This window comes from Kogia breviceps, chromosome 6, assembly GCF_026419965.1.
Source record: "Kogia breviceps isolate mKogBre1 chromosome 6, mKogBre1 haplotype 1, whole genome shotgun sequence".
Lineage (NCBI taxonomy): Eukaryota > Metazoa > Chordata > Mammalia > Artiodactyla > Physeteridae > Kogia > Kogia breviceps.
Genome location: NC_081315.1, coordinates 116031990 through 116053620, shown reverse-complemented (window position 1 = coordinate 116053620; position 21631 = coordinate 116031990). Strand labels below are relative to the sequence as shown.

General features: G+C 42.1%; 1 protein-coding gene across 2 annotated transcripts in view; it reads left to right on the top strand.

Annotated features, from left to right (window-relative positions):
* The first annotated feature begins 398 nt into the window (after positions 1–398).
* Positions 399–21631, top strand: part of PAPSS1 (3'-phosphoadenosine 5'-phosphosulfate synthase 1) — a 113048-nt gene continuing 91815 nt past the window's right edge. Inside the window, exons 1-3 of one of the 2 annotated variants that reach the window (XM_059067669.2) lie at positions 399–772; positions 13360–13474; positions 18812–19047. In XM_059067669.2, coding sequence (XP_058923652.1) covers positions 713–772; positions 13360–13474; positions 18812–19047 — 411 coding nt within the window. In that variant the 5' untranslated portion in view covers positions 399–712. Of the gene's footprint in view, positions 1145–13359; positions 13475–18811; positions 19048–21631 lie in introns of both variants that reach the window. The other variant, XM_059067672.2, reaches the window with a different exon arrangement.

Genomic DNA, 21631 nt, shown 5'->3' with positions numbered 1-21631 from the left:
CTTTTTTTTTTTTTTGAAACTGTGCGTTGAGTAGAATTTTAAAGCTAAGTGGAACGTGTGGAGAATAAGCTGTTTAGCAAATCTTCCCTCTGCGAAGCTGGAAAATTCCTTTTTAAATGTGGCCAGGGCGAGGAGGGCCCAAATATGGAGGATAGGAAACTGGTGGCCGGGTTTATGGAGGAAAAACCAGAGGGCCGGGAGACCACGTCAACGTCTTCTGCCATCTAGTAAACAGCAGCAGGCAGCCAAACCCGCAAAGAGCTGAGGACCTGGTATCTTCCTTGTCCTTCCAGGTCGAGGCCTGGGACGCGTTTCCAGCTTCTGCGCATGAGCAGCGCAAGGCGGCGAGCGGGGGTGGGACCCTGGAAGTTCCACGACTACCTTCTCAGACCCCGCCCCTTTTCAGAATCAAGAGGGAGGAGCGTCGTGCGCGCTCGCGTCGGTGCGCGCCCTGAAGCCCCGCTCCCAGCCCTTGTGTCCGGTTCTCGTTTGTTGCTTCGCCCCACCCCACACACCTCTGCCTCGGACCCATTTCGGAGGCGGGGCCGAGGCGCCGCTCAGTCGGAGCCGCGAGCACGAGCCCGTGCCTACGACAGCGCGTGCAAGCCCTGTCGCGAGGAGACCCCGCCTTCCCGTCCCGCTCCCGCCACCCTCCCATCCTCCAACTACTCTCTGGGCGCTGAGAACGCGGCCACCCGCGCGCTGAGCAGCCATGGAGGTTCCCGGTAGCCTGTGCAAGAAAGTCAAGCTGAGCAATAACGCACAGAACTGGGTGAGTCGGAGCAGAGGTGCGGAGGATACTCTGGGAGGCTCCGGCTGCAGCTTGTTTCGGAGCCGCTGCCTCCCTTCCGCCTCCTCTGTATCCTCCCTGGAGAATTGGGGGTGGTACCCGAGGCCGCGGCGCCTTCCACCTGGGGCGGTGGGTTGTGCCGGGTGGAGTGGCGCGGCGGGGGCGGGGGTCCGATCCAGGGTCCGTCGGAAAGAACGCCCCCTTCTCCAGCTCCTCGCCTCAGAGGAGAGCTCGAGGACGCTCTTTCGGCAGTGAGCTGGCTGCTGCTGAAACCTGCATCCCTCGAGGGGGAGCTGCCCGCATCCCCTCCAGTGGCCTGAAGGTCTGCGGAGGAGGCAGAGGCAGGCGTCTTTGGTACGTTTCCTGGTTTTTCTTGGCTCTGCCAGTGAAGTGAGCCCAGGTTTGGGTCCATCTCCATGTCTTTCCATTTCTGACTTTCAGCGTGAAGGGAGAGTACCCAACAATGCGGCCATTCATGAGCTGAGACTGCCCTGAACTGAGGTTCTTTGTGATTCGGTGTTAAATTGGAATATCCAGCAAATAACATGGAAACAGTAAAGTGTGGGGAAACTAATGGTTTATAACGTTTAGCAAGGACTGCCAGTCTGCTGTGATGGTTAAACAACCTCAGAAGGTTGCTTGCTTCCTTAATTATTCTTGGTAAGAAACAGCCTTAAGCTAAGATTTTGTAAGTGCAGAGGGGGTGGGGTGGAGCAGGTGATGTCCAGCTCTGGAGGCCGGAAAGATACTCGTTTTAAGTTTGGGTGGAAATTTTTATTTCACGGTACAGCAAGATCGTGATGTTTAAATGCAGCCTGGTAAATCGCCATTACCCTTGGTGAGTCAAAGAAAAAAAAGCCATTGCAGACAAATGTTCAAGTCATTAATTTACCACATCTGTTGTTACCAAGTATTCTCACCCGATTCCTTTCCCCTTAGTTATTTAACTCTTCCTTAGGTGATAAGGACGGAGAAGAGATAAAAGGTGAATTAGACCATTGGAAAGAGCGCTGGACTAGCGGCCTGGTCTCTGGTTCCAGCTTTGCCGTGTAGTAGTTGTGTGATCCTGAGTAAAAACCCTCGACTTCTTTAAACCTCAGCTGACTTAAAGGTATAGTAGTGGTACTTCACTGGAGAGTTTTGAGGAGTAAAGAAGATAATGACTTGGAGAGTGCAGTGATAACACTGCTATGAAACTATTGCTACTGCTCCTGTTACCTTGAGGTATTTCCCGGTTAGGGAAATACGGTTGCCTGAACCGTATTTACATGTCATTTCAGCTACACCGTCTGTAACTCGTCTACTGTTCCATTTGCCAAATAAGTGCGTGTTCTTTGTAGAGGCATGTGCTGCTCACGGGGAAGGTGCGAAATGAGGGACTCAGTGCTTGCCTTCCAGTTGCTCAGGGCCTGGTTGGGGTTGTGGTTGGCATTTGCCGGATGATGAATATATCATTATAGACCCCCGTGAGTGGGGTAAGACAGCTGTCTTATCACAGTTTAGAGGGGAGATTCGTTTAGTCTGGGCGTGATGGAGGAGAATTGTGCTCAGATTTTTGAGGCAGAGGGAACTGTATGAATAAGGTCTAATAATAAAAATAATTTATATTCTTTATAATAATATATAATATTATTATAAAGAATATAAATAATAATAATTACCATTATTTACTCCAGGAACAATGAAGAGACCTGTTTAACCACTCTGGAGGGTTTTCGTTGACTGGAGATAAGTTTGAATGAGCAGGATGGGGCTAGGTTGTATAGTTGTTAACGTTTGGCTGCTGAGTTGAGACTAGATTCTGTGAGAGATTTTGGATGAGGCTAGAATTTTTAATTTTCAGGACCTTGTAAATCTTTCTTTGCCCCGGTAGGGAACACCCATCATCTTTTCCTCTCACATACATCAACTGATAGGGACACGTGTAGCTAATCCAGACACCTGTAAAGTTCCCATCACATGATGAAATTGGTATTGCAGGAAGACGGGTCTGCTAAAGAAATTAGACACTGTTAGAGCTCAGATGTAGAAGTCCTGGAGAACAAACAGGGTTATAGTAAGGTTTAAATGAATTGATAGACTCGAAGAATGCCTGGTACATGAACACCGCTTAAAGTCTTTGTCTTGTTACTGCTATTAATTCATACAGTTGTGAGGGTACAGAGTACTGGGCTAAGGTGGTAGTGGAAAAGCAGAATAGATGCGATAAGAGCATTCAAGGTTGAGTAAGAAGGACCTGAAAAGAGTTAGGGAATGAAAGAGGGAGATGTATTAAAAGAGGATCCTGAGGTTTTAATCCTGGGAAATGAGGAGAAAAGTCGCGGCATGCAGGGAATTTGGGAAGTAGGTTGAGGGCTGGAGTGATGGTGATAATAGTTAAACACTGAAGGAAAGTTTACTGTGTGCTGGAGACAGTTTGAAATTTTTTTCCTAAATTAACTTATTGAATTTCTGTACCATTTTTGAGGTGGGTATCATGAGAGACAGTGGTTTAAAGCAAGGACCCTGGAACTGACTTCCTGGACTCGAACCTGGGCTTCACTATTTACTAACCGTGTAACCTTTAGGTAGTCACTTAATTGCTCTGTGCCTCAGTTTTCTCATCTATAAAATGGGAGTGATGGCCTCACAGGGATATTGTGAAGATTAAAGGAGTTAACATATGAAAAATGCTTAGAACAGTGTCTGGCATATTGTGTTGTGTGTGTGTTAGCTGTTACAGTCTGAGTATTACGTGTGTTAGCTGTTATTGTTAGTTATCCTCTTGATTCCAATTAGTATCTCCATTTTATTGATGAAGAAGCTGAGGCACAGAGATGTCATAGAGCTTGTAAAAGGTGGACCCAGTATTAAGAATGCTGCATGTAAGGGACAGATGGCCTCAGTAGAGATAGTCGGTAGAACAAGGCTATCCAATAGAAATATAACATGAGCCACATAATGTAATTTAAATTTTTCTAGAGGTCATAGTAAAAAAAAAAGTAAAAAGGAACAAGTTGAAATAAATTTTAATATTTATTTAACCCAGTATAGCTAAAGTACTGTCATCGCAATATAAAAATGAGTTGAATACTAACATAATCAATATAAAATTATTTAAAAATATACATAAGTATGTATTATAACTTAGCACGCATCTCACTTCAGACTAACCACATTTTATTTATTTATTTATTTTTAATTAACAACTTTATTGGAGTATAATTGCTTTACAATGTTGTGTTTCTGCTGTATAACAGAGTGAATCAGCTGTATGTATACATATATCCCGATGTCCCCTCCCTCCCGTGTCTCCCTCCGCCCCTCCCTATCCCACCCCTCTAGGTGGTCGCGAGCTGATCTCCCTGTGCCATGCGGCTGCTTCCCACTAGCTGTCTATTTTACATTTACTAACCACATTTTAAAAACTCAGTCGGGACCTGTGAACAGCACATAGGTTAAGGTCGAAAATAAAGATTTGATGGTTAAATTCGAGTTAGAGAATATACTAGAGAGAAGGGAGGTGTCTCCATGTACCTACAAGAATAGTAAAGAAAACCAAGAATGAACGTGCCCCTTTAGCCTCCTCTTATCTCAGCCTGGCGAAGCATCAGGTGTAATGAGTATCATTTAACATCTGATTGAACCTTTCTCTATTGGGACCGGTTTTCATCTGCCTTCCGTAAAACATTTCAAACTGTGTGTTAGCTGGCCCTCAGTTCAGACCCAGGTGTCACTCACCTATTTTGTAGACTCATGTTGGGCCAAATCCCTTGCTTGGATCCGCTTTACAGTGGAGCTGGACCCTACTACCCACAGAGTAGTCTGAGATCTAGCATTGCCGTTCGGAAGCACGTAACGACGATCTCGTTCTGGTTTGCCTTTCCGTTCCCCTCTCTCCTCCACGCCCCCAATTCCCATAGCTCCATATCTCCGGCACCAACTCTCCTTCTGTACCTTACGTCCTCAGGGTTTTACACAAGCCTTTCCTTCTGCCCTGATGCCTGTTGACCTTTATCACTTGTGGAAGTCTTCAGAGCCTCGGGCTCCTGTACCGAAACTGCAACCTCCTGTGTCCACACACTGTTGCGCATAGGCTGAATTCTTTGTGCACCTCTGTGTTATGTTGCACTCTGCTGTTACCGTGTATCGTGTAATCATATTTCGTTATAGAGGTTTTGCATCTACACGGAGCTTCTCCTTGTATAACAGGATGGGGATAAGGGTTAGGGTGCTAAGTAGACTTGGGTACTTCTGTTATTAAAAGTCTTAGATAACTTACTAGTAACTTAGCACAGCTTAAGTAAGAGAATAAGCTCCATAAGTGGTAGAATTAAAATTATAGTTTTGTCACTTACTACCTGTGTGATCTTGGGCATGTTGCCTAACTCCTCTGTGCCTCACTGTCTTCGAATGTAATAATGTGGGTAATGAAACATAGCTTGTAGTGGAGCTAATAGGGCATATCTCATAGGGTTATCATGAGGTTCCAGTTATTTAATACATTTAAAGCACTCTAGTGCTGGCCTATGAGCACGGTTTAAGGTGTTCTTATTTATTAATTCATCAAATATTTAACACCTGCTTTATGTGTGCCTCTGTTCCAGGTGCTGGGGATGCAGTGGTAAAAAGACAGCAAAGGGTCCTGGATATTACATTGTACCTGGGAGAGGGTTAATTGAAAAGCAAATAAATGAATGAGATATTTTTCCCTTTTTATCAGTTCTACCTTTTCTGAACAATTTGTCCCTCATACTGTTCGATGCCTTTCATAGAAGGCCAGCAGCCCGTTCTGGATTTGGGGGAAGGCTGAGGTGGTCCAAAAATGAAGCAAGCCTGCAGAAATGGAACACACAGCATATGGAAAGCCATATATTCCTCCTTCAGAGCATTGGCCTGGCTGTGTGCAGGGGCAGCTGCTGAGTTTCCTTCCCTGGAAGCTAGGGAGATACTGCTGGAAAAGTTGCCTAAAGGAGAAGGAGAACTGGACTTCTACCAAGAACGTACTCCGTGTTGACTGACAACAAGAATGAGGAGAATGACAGCAGGGTCTAGATCCGCATTGTCCAATTTGGTAGCCACTAGCCACCTGTGGCAACTTAAATTTAGTTAAAATAAGATGAAACGTTCCGTGTTTCAGGTGCTACATTTCCATAGGAAGCTCGTGGCCACTGTTTTGGACTGTGCAGTATAGAACATTTTCATCATCTCAGAAAGTTATACTGGACAGGTCTAGATAGTTACTTTGGAATGGCTGCTGACATTTTTTCCTACTTATGTATGTATTTCTGTACTCGTGTATTTGTTCTTACTTTCTTCCCTGGGGAAGGAAATTTCGAGAGATGGTAGCAACTTCGGAATCACGGTTTTGGGCAATTCTGTAGTCCTGGCTCCGGCAGGGTACCCAGCTGTCAGTTAGCCTGCCCTTTAGCATAGTGGCTTCTCTAGAGTTGAAATATGAAATAAGCTTCCCCAACTTGGCTCTATTACATTGACCTTTGAGGAGTAGTTTTCTTCTCCAGTGATTTTCAACCAGGTAAAAATTTACTGCCCCCAGGGGTGTGTTTGGAAAATATCTGGAGACATTTTTGGTTGTTATATTTGTGTGTGTGTGTGTGTGGGGGGGGGTTGCCTCTGACATCTGTTGGGTAGAGGCCAGGGATGCGGCTACAAATCCTGCAGTGCACAGGACAAGTCCCCACAGCAAAGCATTATCGTTAATGCCGAGGCCCAAAAGTCATTAATGCTGAGGTTGAGAAACCCTGTTCTATTCTTTGCTTTGAGTAAGAAAAAGGGGAAATAAATGAGGTAACTCTGAAATGCAAAACTAGTAATTTAAAATAAAATCTGACGCTAGCTTTTTCTCCTCCACCAGCTAGGATGTTACCGTCTTTTGCTCTGAGATGGATCAATTACCCATAGCATACCAACAACAAAACAGTAAGATCCAACCCTGAATTGTTTTGAAAGTGAATTACTAAGTAATTAGTTCAAATGAAGAGATTGGTTTGTTTGTGGGGTTTTTTTGCTTGTTTTTTTTCGGTATTTACCTAAGTGGTAATTATTTCCATGAAATATCCTTTCCTAAGGGCACAGTTCTCTACCAAGTAAGTTTTAGCTGAGTAAACAGTGGAAATATTGGACAGTACATATAGAAATCTAGTTAGTTGACTGCAACCATTGTTCTTTTTCTTCTCAGTAGTTTCTTTGATGGTTGTATCCCTTCCCTCTGTCTTTATCTCTCATATGTTTAAGTGTTCAGTTCATTGTGTTTTTAGTATATTTACAGTTTTATAACCATCACCAATATCTACTTTTAACATTTTCATCACCCCAAAAAGAAACCCTGTACCCATTAGCAGTCATTCCCTATTCTTCCTCTTTCCCCCTCTCTAGCACCTGCCAACCAATAATCTACTTTTTGTCTCTGGATTTCCCTATTCTAGACTTTCCTGTAAATGTAATGATATAATATATGGCCTTTAGTGTCTAACTTCTTTGACTTAGAATAATGTTTTCAAGGTTCATCCATGTTGTAGCATGTATCAATACTTCATTCCTTTATATGATTGAATAATATGTTTTATGGATGTATCACATTTGGCTTATCCTTTCATTAGTTGAAGAACATTTGAGTTGTTTCTGCTCTTCAGTTGCTATGAATCATGCTGCTGTGAACATTCATGTACAGTAAGTCTCCTACATATGAACGAGTTCCGTTCCAAGAGCGCATTTGTAAGTCCAGTTTGTTCGTAAGTCCAACAAAGTTAGCTTAGGTACTCAACTAACACAGTCGGCTATATGGTACCGTACTGTCATAGGTTTATAACACTTTTCACAAAAATAATAAATAAAAAACAAACACAAAGAATAAAACATTTTTAATCTTACAGTACAGTACCTTGAAAACTACAGTACAGTACTGGCCACATCACTGCTGCTTTTACGCTTGCTTCCAGACATCCTGGGCTCGAAATAAAGATACTGTACTACTGTACTCTATCTAGTATTGTACAGTAAAGTACACAAAAGCACAGCCACTTGTAGAGGACACATCCCCATCGTGTATGCAGGGAAAGCCCCCCTGTCACCATAGTGGGAGGTAGGGGCCTGTCATAGTGTAAAGGTGTCTTTCTCTCTTTATTGTTTGTCTCCTTCCCTGAGATGTTTTTGATCCGTTTTTCCTCCCCGTATCTAGGAGGGATCCATCAACAAATGATGAATGAACAGGTAGTCTCAGGCTCATTTCTGACTTCTAGGAATCTCTTCTGGCTGGACTTCCCAACTGGAGGTCATTCAGGGCCCCTTCCATTAAAAGTATTGACAGTTTAAAATATCCATTAAGTAAATATTTAAGTGTTCTTTAATCTTTAAAACATTAGAGTTGGAGAGCCATAATGTATATGCGGAGTGTATGCATGACAATTGGTGATTGAATAGGCATGCCAGTATCTTAGCTCTGATTCAGGAGATCTGGGGTAGGGCCTGAGATTCACTTTCTGAGAAGCAACCAGGTCATTGCCAGTGTTGGCTGTGCCCCATGCTTTGTAGCAGCAAGGTTTTAAGTGTAGCCTTTTCAAGTTGTTTTCTTAACCTCCAGGAATGTATGAGCCTCACTTTTGCTGTTTGTCTTTGGCTTGTTAAAGTTAACGTTCAGAAGATTAACTTCAGTTATCAATAACTCTGTGAGCTAAAGCTTTCTTCTCATTGTATTCTTTTCAATTTTATCCACATGGTACTCTACCGTCTCTCCAGTTTACTCACAGTATATCTTGGGATATAAAAGACACATCCGTGTTACCATTTCAGGTGTTCTCTTTGGAAGAATATAGTGCTTGGCAGTCAGTTTAAGATGGGTGGTGGGGTGAGTGATGGATGTTGAAGTCCAGAATTATGCTTGATATGTGGTGTATTTTCTGTGCCTTTACAAATTTCACTGAAAAATGCAGAGTTCTTCATAAAATCATCATAAACTCACAAACCATGAAATTCTCTAAGTAGCATCATAGGAGAAGTTAATTTGTCCCATAGGGAAGTGGATAAAATAACAAAACAGCCCATGTGGAAGTTAAGATGGGTCAGAAAGGGGCACAGGGCCACTCGTGTGGGTGTTGAGGACAGCAGTTTGTAGAATGTGTAGGAAATGTACACCACAAATATGAGAGGCCACCTGACGTTAGCCTAGTAACAGGACTGGTAGTCATTTCGTCCCAATCGTAGAAAGAGAAGGAATTCTTTTGAAATGAATTGTCCCAGTTCCGCTCTTCTTAAGACTTCTGAATGTCAATCATCATTTCATTTGCAAGTTATACAGAGAACACAAATTACGCTTTAAAATAAATGCCTTATATCTGACTTTTACTGAGCACTGAGTAGGCACAAGAAAAGAGGTTGGGTGTTGTGAAAAACACAGAGAACTATAACTCATAGTGCTTGACCTATTCTCCCAAGGAAGCAAAAATTATATACAAAAAGACACAGTATAAAATGGTCCATAAATAACAGACGAATCCTATGGGCAGTAAATGTTACAGGGACTGCCTTGGGTGTATGTACAACAAGCCAAATATTACTATAAACCACCCAGACTCTTAGAGAAGAATAAGCCTGATTTCATTGTTCTGTGAATAGAAACTAGGGCATTGAAGACTCTGAGAACAGGAATGGAGAGTTGGAAGGAAGTAACTCACTGATGCACCCACTAATGTCATGTTTTCCTGCCGGGATTATAGGAAGGCTTTGGCTAGAGTGGGTGGAAAAGGAAACGAGAGGGGAAGGGGAACTAGAAGATTACATATGGAAGTGACCTTTAGATTTTTAGTAAAATTCAGACATACACCCACCACCTTGCAATTCTAATAGTTTTAAAAAGAGCTCTTTGATTTATTCTGAAAAACCGGGAGGTAGGAGATTGTGGCAAATCTTTCTTTAAGTTTGTCTTTTAATATGGAAAATATCAAACATACATAAACAGTAAGCCTCCTTGTACCCAGACTGCCATATTGACTGCCAGGATTTTTTTTTAACGTAGCAGGCCAAGAAGCCCGGAGGGAGCGTACTTTTCTAGTGATTAAAACAATCTCTTATCCTATATTTTCTCTCAACCACAGCCTCAGCATTTTGTAGCTTCTCAGTTTTTAAACATTCTACTCAATTTAAAAAGAAAAGCAGAAGATATTTTATGGTGCCAAAATGAATTAAAACTCATTAAATACATGTTTCTTCTTGCCCCCAAACAAAGTAACTTGGAAAAAAATCCAGAAACAAAATGACGAAGTCAAACAGGTTCTGCAAGTGTAGGCAGCTAATGTGTATAGCACCCTCCTTGTCCCCCTATCCCAGTCCTGTCCCCTTCCAGCAGACCCAGCTCCTGTCTCCTCTCCTCCCAGGCTGCGTGCCTGGGAGCTAAAACTGGATACCTCAGGAAAGAGGGGCCGCTGCTTCCCGGGAGATGCAGATGCCTGGGTCCGACACCCTGGGTTTTGTTTAAAATCCTGGAAATGCAGAGCTGGAAAAGTATGTTTGCTTCATCAGTTTAATTGAAATGAAATGGTTCGGGAGACCCATAGTAGAATTCTTCGTGATTATTGGAACTATGGATACATCTGCTAATGAGATGGTTAGTGGGGGAGGGGTGCAGCTTTTGTGGTGGGCCTATTAAAAGAATTGTCAAGTTGTCCCTTTGGCTCCCAAGGACACCCCCAGGGCAGTGAGTGAGAGTAAGATGCAGATGGGCAGAGATGCTTTCTCCCGTACACTAGGGGGATTGTGCAGGGAGAGGGGGAAAGAGATCCTGAACCTCAGGCACCTTCTCAGGCCAACCAGTTTTAGAAAAGAACACATCTGGAAGTTGAAGATCTGGATGGAAATGGTCCCTTGACAAAGTCCGTGTTCATGTACCTATGAGGGTGTTTGTTCCCCATTTTGAAGACCTCCGGGCCAAGGGTGAATCTGTCTGACTATTCCGTGCCTCAACGAGCCACTCCCGTGGCTGCAGAAAACATGGTCATGGCCACTGCTCTTGTTTTAGATGCATGACCGTTGCCTCCAGACGGCTTGTTGGGACTGCCCAGCAATCATTCTGCATTTCCCCAGTTACTTTTTCACTTTTCTTTGCACTTGCTGTTCCCTGTCTGGAAGGTGCTTCCCTCAGAGGTCATCAGAGATCTTAAATATCCTCTTTTTGCTGAAGCCTTCCCTGGCCACCCTGTCTAAATATCGCACCTCCTTTTTTTTTTTTTTTTTTTTTTTTTTCGGTACGCGGGCCTCTCACCGTTGTGGCCTCTCCCGTTGCGGAGCACAGGCTCCGGATGCGCAGGCTCAGCGGCCATGGCTCACGGGCCCAGCCGCTCCGCGGCATGTGGGATCTTCCCAAACCAGGGCACGAACCCGTGTCCCCGGCATCGGCAGGCGGACTCTCAAACCACTGCGCCACCAGGGAAGCCCTTTCCCCCTCTTTGATACTTATTTCTAACTTACATAATTTCCTTATTTATCTTGGTGTTTTCTTTTCTCGCCTCTATTTTTCCTGTTAGTCCAGTGGTTCTCAAACTTGAACTGGCATCCAAGTCACTTGGAGGCTTTAAAATGCAGATTGTCAGGCCCCACCCCAGAGTTTCTGACTTAGTCTGCTTAGGGCAGGTCCTGATAATTTGCATTTCTAGCAGTTCCCAGGAGATGCCAAAGCTGCTGGTTAGGGACCACGCTTTGAGAACCTCTGCCCTGGGAGGGAAGACTAGAGAAGCCCCAGGAGGCCAGTGATTTTATTGGTATTGTGCACTTCTGTTTCATCAGCGCCTAGAAGAATGTCAAGCATGTAGTGTGCATTCAGTAGATATCTTTGAGTGAATGATGAATAAAACTGTCTTAAAAAAAATAAGAGCTATATATGCAGTATCAAATAGAAACACCCTATTAAAAGAATGCTGACACTTATTTTATAAAGGCATAACATGTTGAAAAGAATCTAAATTATGTTTTTGCTCCATAGGAGGAGAAAATAGAGGCTATGTGATTCATTTTTTAAATTTTAGAATGCAGTTTATTGAGATAATTTGCCTACCATTCAGTTTACCCACTTAGAATGTACAATTTGGTAGTTTTGATGATATTTACACAGTTGTGCAACCATCACCACAGTCCATTTTAGAGCATTTTAATTACCCCAGAAAAGAACCCCATATCCATTAGAAGTCACTCCACATTCCTCTCCCAACATCCCAGCCTGAGGTAACCACTAATCTGCTTTCTATCTCTTTAGATTTTCCTATTCTGGATGGTTCATATAAATGGAATTATGCAATACGTGGTCTTTGTGACTGGCATCTTTCACTTAGCATAATGTTTTTGAGGTTTGTCTGTATTGTAGGTTGTATTAGTACTTCATTCCTTTTTATTACCAAATAATATTCCACTGTATGTATATATTATACAATTAGACAGTTTTGTTTATCTAGTTATTAATTGATGGACAAATGGGTTGTTTTTGCCTTTTGGCTTTTATGAATCATGCTGCTAAAACATATGTGTACAGGTTTTGTGTGGACATGTTTTCATTTCTTGTAAGCATAAATCTAGGAGTGGGAATCATTTGGACATATGATCATTATAATTAATGTTTTGTGGAACTTCTGTTTTCCAAAGTGACTGTACACTCCCATCAGCAAACATAGGAGGATTCGAATTTCTCTGTATCCTCACTAGCACTTATTATTTCCTGTCTCTTTGATTATAGCCATCGAATGAGTGTGCAGTGGTGTCTTGTGGTTTTGATTTGCATTTCTTGGATGGCTAATGATGTCGAGCATCTTTTAATGTGCTTATTCACCATTTGTATTTTTTTCTTTGGAGAAACGTCTATTAAGATCCTTTGAGACCTATGTAATTTTATACCCTTTTGGTTTAAGGAGAAGAAAATTTGAGAGAACAACAGTTACGTTCCATTTCTTTCATCATGCATTTCATGATACCTGCAGACATCCCTTCCACACCTCATTGAGGAGTCTGCTCAGATGCCACCTTCTCAGAGGTTTTTCCTGATCATCCTGCCTGAAGAGACACTCATCCCCTATCTCTCTTTCCATTCTTACCCTGTTTTATTTTCAGAGTGCACTTGTCACTCTCTGATTTAATAATTAAGTGTTGCTGGTCTGTCTCCTGCCAGTGGAATGAGCTCAATGAGAGTAGGGACCCTGTTTTGTTCACTTGGTGTACTAGTAGGGCCTCAGGAAACAATGGTTGGATGAATGAATGAGTGAGAAGACTGGGCTCTGGAGTCTGCCACTTACCAGTTGGGGGAACTGGGGCAAGTTATTAAACTTTTCTCAGGTTTAACACCGTTCATCTGGAAAACCACAGTGGTAGGAGTTTCTGTATCCTTGAGGGGCTTTGCAGACTAATTAACTGGTGTATGTAAAGAACTGAACACTGTGCCAGGTACTCCAAAGAAAGAAAAAGCCATTAGTTTTAATCTTTTTCCTTGCCTTTGGCATGTTACATAGGGCAGTTACTGTATGTTTGCAAGGAATATGTGTTTACCTTTTAAGGGACTCAGGTAAACCAGAATTCTTTCTTTTTTTCTTTTTTTCCAGGGGATGCAGAGGGCAACTAATGTCACCTATCAAGCTCACCACGTCAGCAGGAACAAGAGAGGTCAGGTGGTGGGGACCAGAGGTGGCTTTCGCGGTTGCACGGTTTGGCTAACAGGTATGGTCTGGAGAGACAAACCAGTCTATTTCAAAAGCAGTGGTATAGACAGCCTTGAGCCAGGAGCAAGGATACTTACATTTTGAGCTCTGTTCTTGTATCTGGAGCACCATAATATATAACTAACAAAGTTGCTTAATAATAACATATTTTCTTTTGGTAATTCCTTTCGTTCTTTACAAAATTGCTGTTAAAGGGGAAAAATCAGAATGCAGCTTAAAACTACTTTCTAGTTGATAACTACCTTACATTCTATAAAATTCTGCATGCAAATAGGACCTGGATTCTGCCTTCAAGATGCTAATAATGTAGACCATATGAAGAGAAAGAATGAGTGGTAAAGAATCAGTTTCTAATGATTCTTCTTTTGCTTTGGCTTCTGATTGATTCTTGTGTTGATATTCCCAGAATCTCTCTTTGAGAGGGTAAATTGATCCAGGTTTTGGAGGTGGTTTTAAAAATGATGGATCTGGGCTTCCCTGGTGGCGCAGTGGTTGAGAGTCCTCCTGCCGATGCAGGGGACGCCGGTTCGTGCCCCGGTCTGGGAAGATCCCACATGCCGCGGAGCGGCTGGGCCCGTGAGCCATGGCCGCTGAGCCTGCGCGTACGGAGCCTGTGCTCCGCAATGGGAGAGGCCACAACAGTGAGAGGCCTGTGAACCACACACACAAAAAAAAAGATGGATCTTTTTTCGCTTCTAGGAGTTTTAAATCAAATTTTGTTGCATCTTGCCACTTTACCCTTGCTGGAAGACAGAGGGAATGAAAAGTGCCCACTGAATTGAGGAGGAATCTTGAGACTGAAAAGCAAGGCAGGCAGCTCCGTATAATCAGTGGATCAGTTTATACTATAGAGTAACTTATTCACAGGGTGGGATCTGGCAAACAGTGATCTGGAAACATTCACAGCTGCACTCTGCACTGCTGAGGGGCCACTGGGACAACTTCATAGTTAACCTAGGGTACGGGGGTATGTGCTTGGAAACAGGAAGGGTATTCCTAAGTCAGGATTTATGAATGGGTAAGTAATCTTCTGGGCACCAGGAATATATGAGCGAAGGTCTTCATCATTGTTTGGGGACTAACAGAGCATAGAGGCCACCTGGACCTAATGAACATTAAACAATCTGTTAACTACAAAGCCTTGATGACAGAGAAGCGCCAAGTTGGCATCAGTTATGCGGACAGCCATACAACCCACTAAAATTCATACCTATTTATTTTCCGAATGTGGATGAAGGTCCGTTTTCCAGTGTCTTTGTCAACATGGATATTGCCCATTCTTAAAACTTTTGCTGATTGCCAAAAAACAGCATTCCCATTTTCTGTTTTTATAAATTGAAAATTTCAACTGTAGATAGGTCTGTATGAAAGAAGAGAGCATTTTTGAGTTCTTCCCATCTCCTCATTCTTAAGTCTAGATTGATGTTAAATTGTTACATTTATATTGTCTAGGCTTGTGACACATTCTGTTCCAAATCTTAAATTTCCATAGGTGTTTGCATTTGAGTTCTGTAAGTAAATTGAGTCACCCTTACCACCTTCCCATCAGTTCTTTTATTACGGCATGCCCACTCATGAGCTCTTTCTTTGAGTCAGGTTTTTATGGTCTGTAGTTTTTTTGTTCAGTGGTTTTTATAAGATGGCTTTCCATTGGATTCTGAATTCCCTGAGTTTTTATGTTGGAGTGATGTTTTGAGAATTCCAGGACAAAGAAAGTATGAACCAAATATATGTGTTACCCAGTCAAGTTGTCGTAAAAGACAGGCAGACATTTCTTCTATTAAATGTTGTGACTAATCAATTTTTTTTTTCTTCTTCTAAGGAGCTTTCCTTTTTTCATCTGCATGCCTGAAGAATTATTTCTTTTCGTATATTTGCTTTTGGAAGTTTTGCTTTTCTCGTTTTTGTGTGTAGTGTGAGGGACGGATCCATTTTCTTTTTTTTTCCATATGGATAATCAGTTGTCCCAAGATGAGGGTATCCTTTTTCTCTGATCTTCTGTGCCAGCTGTCATAGATCAGGTTTCCACTTATGTGTGGATTTGTTTCTGGGAGCTCTGATCTATTCCACTGGTATACTTGTCTATTACTCTATTATTGCCAACACTGTCTTAATTACTATATATTTGTAGAGTCTTGAAATCTAGTGGAGTAAATCCTCTTACCTTCTTCATTGGGAATGTCTTGACTTTTTTTTTTTTTTTTTGGCTCTTTGTATTGTATAAATTTTGTAATAGGTTTAACTAATTCCACCAAAATCCAGTTGGGATTTGATTTGGGATTACATTGTATCTAAAGGTCAATTTGGGAGGAAATTGATCTTTAGAATATTGGGTACTTCTTTTCTTAAACATAGTATATTCCATTTATTTTACTGCTAATGATGCTTATAAATACTTTATCAGATTTTTTTTGGTACTTGCTTTACAGTGTAGGATGTAATCAGTTTCATAAATGTATATTTGTAAAGAAAATGTGTACCCCTGATGTGGGCAGTATTCTATATATGTTCATCAGATCAAGATTATTAATTATGTTGTCAAATTTATAGCCTTCACTTTTTTTTTTTTTTTTGATATTGCTGGAAACGGAAGTCATGATTTCTTTCTTTTTCTTGCAATTCAGTAGCTTAACCAGATCTGTCCAGGTATGGAGTGGTTTGTATGTCATTTTCTTGGAACACTGTTTTTTCTTACATCTTATTTCAGATAAACTTTCTGGTTTTGTATTTTTACACTGATTGGTATATGAGTTTCCCAGGGCCACTGTAACAAATCACTACAAACCGAGTGGCTTCAAACAACAGAAGTTTATCCTCTCACAGTTTGGGACCCTGAAATCAAGGATGGTTCCTTCTGTCAGCTCTGGGGAAGAATCTGTTCCATGCCTCTCTCCTAGCGTCTGGCTCTGCTGGCAGTCCTTAGCGTTCCTTGGCTGGTAGAGGTACCACTCCAGTCTCTGCTTTCGCCTTCAGATGGCCTATGTTATAAAGATTTCAGTCACTGGATTTAGTGCCCACCATAGCCCTGTGTGACCTCATTTTAATTTAACTAATTACATGCACAGAGACCCTGTTTCCAAGTAAGGTCACATTCTGAGGTTCCAGGTGTATGTGGATTTTGGGGAGGACACTATCCAATCTAGTACATTTGGATTCTCTTTGGTATACCAGTTTTTCTTTATCTTAGTTTTGGATTATCTGTCTTGCATTATGTATTAATTTTCTCTAACCACTTTGATTTCCTAGCCTTTTTGTCTATGTTCACTATAATCATCTCAGTGAAATTTTCTGTGTCATTAGTTCAGTTTTCAGCAGTGTCTGTTCTTTGTTTCAAATTAAATATATACATAAAATACATACATGTACACATGTATGTATAAACAGACACTTTAATTGTAGTTTAGGTTACCTTTGTGTTTTTTTAAATTTTTATTTTATATTGGAGTATAGTTGATTAGGTTGTCTTTGTTGTATAAGAAGTTGATGTTTTCAGTTTTTTTTCCCCTGATACTTAGTGTTCAACTGGTCAACAATAACAAAGAACGGAAACACCTAGTCTCCCCAACCTCCATCTCTTTGTTCAGTCATTGTTGCTATGTAACAAATTACCCAAAACCTAGTGGTGTGAAACAACCTTTTTTTTTTTTTTTGCGGTACGCGGGCCTCTCACTGTTGTGGCCTCTCCCGTTGCGGAGCACAGGCTCCGGACGCGCAGGCTCTGCGGCCATGGCTCACGGGCCCAGCCGCCGGGGCACGAACCCACGTCCCCCGCATCGGCAGGTGGACTCTCAACCACTGCGCCACTGGGGAAGTCCGAAACAGCCATTTTAATTTGCTCACTGTTTTGTGGGTAAGAAACTCAGGAGTGCTCTGCTGGGCGGTTCCCCCCTGGGTCTTGCCTGGCTGCAGTCATGCTGGCTTGGGCTCCAGTCATCTAAAGCCACAACTGGCTGGGTGTCCGCAATGACTCCCCAGTGGAAGCTGCTTGTCAGCTGGGAGCTTACCTGGCTGAGGCTATGGACAGGAACACCTACTTCTGATTTCTCTAGCACGGTGGTCTCAGAGTATTTAACAGCTGGCTTCTCCCCAATTAAACATCCAAAGAGAAGCTGAATAGCCTCTTCTGACCCAGTCTTGGAAGTCATGCTCATCATTTTCACTATATTGTTTTGGCTACAGGCGACTCCTGAGTCCAGCCCAGATTCAAGGGCTGAGAAATACTCTATCTCTGGGTGTGACAGTGGCGGTGTCACATTGTAAACAAGCTTTCAGTCAATCTTTGGAAAATACTACCTGCTGTATTCATGTTAATATACATTTTTAATGTAGAAACCATATAATACTATATTGATCTTCTAAACATATCATCCTTTTTAAAATTGATTTTTCAGTTAACCTTCTATACTAGCATGTCAAAGTATCAGTACATTAGGTTTCAGTGTTTTATCGCTTGTCTCATAACTATCTTAATTTTTTTTTTTTTGAAATATCTATCTGTGTATTTATATATTTGGCTGCAGTGGGTCTTAGTTGCGGCATGTGGGATCTTCGTTGTGGCATGTGGGATCTTTAGTTGCGGCATGCGAACTCTTAGTTGTGGCATGTGGGATCTATCCCTGACCAGGGATTGAACCTGGGCCCCCTGCATTGGGAGCGCAGAGTCTTAGCCACTGGACTACCGGGGAAGTACCTATCTTAGTTGTGAATTCTGATACACTCACCAAGGTGGCAAGTATTAGTGCATAAATGTACTCTTTCCTTTTCCTTCACTCTTCATCGTTTAGTGACTAAACATTGGTAGACGAAGGTGAAATGAGGATATTCTTTCAAGGTTAATTATATTATAAATTGGATTCCCAGGTGCTTTTATCATGGTTGCCTTTGGGAGGTGTTGATCCTAGGATATAGAGGTAACTTTCTAATGTTTATTTCACTTACTTTTGTCCTTTCTTTTTCTTCCCTCACCAGAAATAATTTGGTCATATAACTTTCTTTTAAAATTGGCATGCAGCTTTAGAATAGTGGTAACAAGAGGACAAAGTGAATATCTACCCAACCATGTGTAATATTAAAATTGGTTAAGCCTTTGTAGCTCGGTGATTTCTAGGATACCTTTGGGGTTAGACTGAAGTTACTAAAAACATAAATGCTTATTATATTTAAACTACAGGTGTTTTTCTAGCTCAGATGTAGTAAAATTTTACAGAGAAATATTAGACAGTGTTGCTAAGAGACTGATCTGAATAATGAATATAATTAAGCCTGTGGTTAAGATTCTTTATTACTTATCCTCCTGACTTTATGTATGGAATCTGTTTGGACTGTTCACTTCCAGGCTTATCGGGAGCAGGAAAGACCACAGTAAGCATGGCTTTGGAGGAGTACTTGGTTTGCCACGGTATTCCATGCTACACTTTGGATGGCGACAACATTCGTCAAGGTCTCAATAAAAATCTTGGCTTTAGTCCTGAAGACAGAGAAGAGAATGTTCGACGCATCGCGGAAGTTGCTAAGCTGTTTGCAGATGCTGGCTTAGTATGCATCACGAGTTTTATATCACCTTATACTCAGGTATGTGGCTTTTGCGCCATTGCTGTTCTCATTACGCGTATTGAGAATATGGTGTCAGGCAAAGCAAATAATTTAAACACTGACATGTACTTTGAGGCTAAATCCAAATTAAAACAATTAACCTACAACATTTTTGTGACGCAACTTCCTGAGTAAATTCATTTTTGAAAAGCTTGCTATAACCCACACACCCACCGCCCCCCTCAAAAGTATAACCAGAGGGCTTCCCTAGTGGCACAGTGGTTGAGAGTCCGCCTGCCGATGCAGGGGTCGCGGGTTCGTGCCCCGTTCCGGGAGGATCCCACGTGCCGCGGAGCGGCTGGGCCCGTGAGCCATGGCCGCTGAGCCTGCGCGTCCGGAGCCTGTGCTCCGCAACGGGAGAGGCCACAACAGTGAGAGGCCTGCGTACCGCAAAAAAAAGAAAAGAAAAAAAAAAAAGTATAACCAGAGTTGTTGAACAAGTCAATGGCCAAATTATTTCAAGTTTGACTTTTCCGTTCAAACATCGTATAATAAATACTCAACATACATCAAACACCAGGGAGAATCTTAGGTTTCTTAACATGTGTCCTATCGTGGCATCTTTGTTCACAATTCTTGAGTTTCATCTTTCATCACACTCTTTCTTATTTTAGAGACCATAGAGCACTACTAATTCACTTTTTGTATTTCTGTGAAAAGAAATCATGTTTCTCACCATGAGAATTTTGCTTCCCTCTGCCTCGAAGGCCCTCTTCCCCTTCCTCTTAGCCTCGCCTCAGCATCAGTTGACACCTGTTCATGCTCTGAGACTCAGGTTGGGTATTTCTTCCTCCTAAGTCTCTCAGGCTTTGTTGGGTACCTGTCTTTGGTGCCCTTGTTACTGTACCATAGCACATTGTTTTATTATAAATACCAGTTCTTTCGTTGATGGTGCTAATAGCAGCAGAAATGATAATAATATTGATAATAATAGCAGCTAACGTTTATTGAACACTTACTGTGTACTGGTAACAGTTTTAAAGTGCTTTTATGTGAATTAGCTCACTTAGTTCTCATCACCCAATGAGGAGGGTGGAGGTGAGGAAACAGAGGTGTCAATCACCCCACCTCACACACTCTACATGGCAGAGCAAGGATTTGCACCCAGACAGTGTCAGTGGAACCTGTGCGCTTGCCCACTGTACTTTGCTGTCTAAACCCCACTGGCTCTTTGAAGGCTGGGACTACATCTGATTTATCTTTATAACTTGATGCCAGGCCCAGATCCTGGAGCACAGTAGATATTTAGTGTTTGTTAAATGATAGCATAGCCCCTTAGGAAGCCCAGGTATGAAAGAACAGGCGAGTTGGTGTAGTAGTTAAACACAGCGGCTTTGAAGCTAGAAACAAGAGACTGAAATCTCGGCACTGCCAGTTAACTGTTAGGACCTTGGCCGATTTACTTAATCTTCCAAGCTCAGATAATACCTTACCTCGTAGGGTTGCTCTGAGGATTAGGTAAATCATGCATTCACAGCTTTCAGCATAGTGCCTGATGTGTAATAAATATTCAGTAAGTGTAGTAAATAATAGTGCAATTCTAGTACTGTATCATACATCTGGATGGTTACTTAGACTTTTTTAAAAAACAAAAACAAAATTTGAGCTGTAAGGGTTATAGATAAGTGTGAGACTGAGTGTTAATCGTGCAGGTTCACTCGTGGCAGGAGTCCTAAAAGGTTCTTTGAGGACTAGTACTTTTCATTTTCCTGAAACACTGGGGTCAGTGTCAATATGTCAGTTTAAGGTATCCTGAATAATGAAGTGTATGAGAGAATGAGAGTTGTTAGAGTTCCTGAATTCTTGGATAAAAAACAGTTTTCATAGTAATATAGTAACAGTGATATTCTTGTGCTTTCTGGGAAGCTTTGCAACTCTTGGAAAAAGAGAAAGTAACACCTAATTTGGAGAGCAAGAAGCTGAGACCTGGGTATCTAAAAGTATACGCTGATCTGTTTTTTGGCTCCCTTGTTTCCATAACATGGAGAAACACTTTTGTTGATCTTACCCCCAGAAGCACTAAAAATGAAAATGAGGTTCGGACTATGCTTAGGTCATGTCAAAATTCATGATAATACTTGGACCAAATCATATATTGTAGGATATGTGTATTCTTCTCTGTCACCACTAACCTTGGGCATCTTGGTTGTAAAAATAAACCTGATAGTTCTTATCCTTGAGGAGTCAGTAGGTAGTCTGGTGGGAGCATAGAGATGCGAACGGTTGCAGTATCCTGAGGCAAGTGATTAGGTACGTGTATATAAAGGTGCTGTGGAAGATTCACAGAGGAAGTGCTGCTTGAAATGCGTCATGAAAGATGAGTCAGTTTTCTTGCAGGAGAAAACTGTTTCACGGAGGAGATGCTGCAGGATTTGCGAAAGCATGGAAATGTGAGGGACTCAGGTCTTTGGGGAGCTGTAGGTAGTTTGTTTGGGCTGCTATGCCAGATGAACGTGAGGGGAGATGAAGCTCGAGCGATTTGCAGAGGTCTGATGGTGAACTCGGGACTGCTCGGGACTTTGCCCCTCAGGTGGTCGAGAGTTTGTGATTGTACTGGGGAACA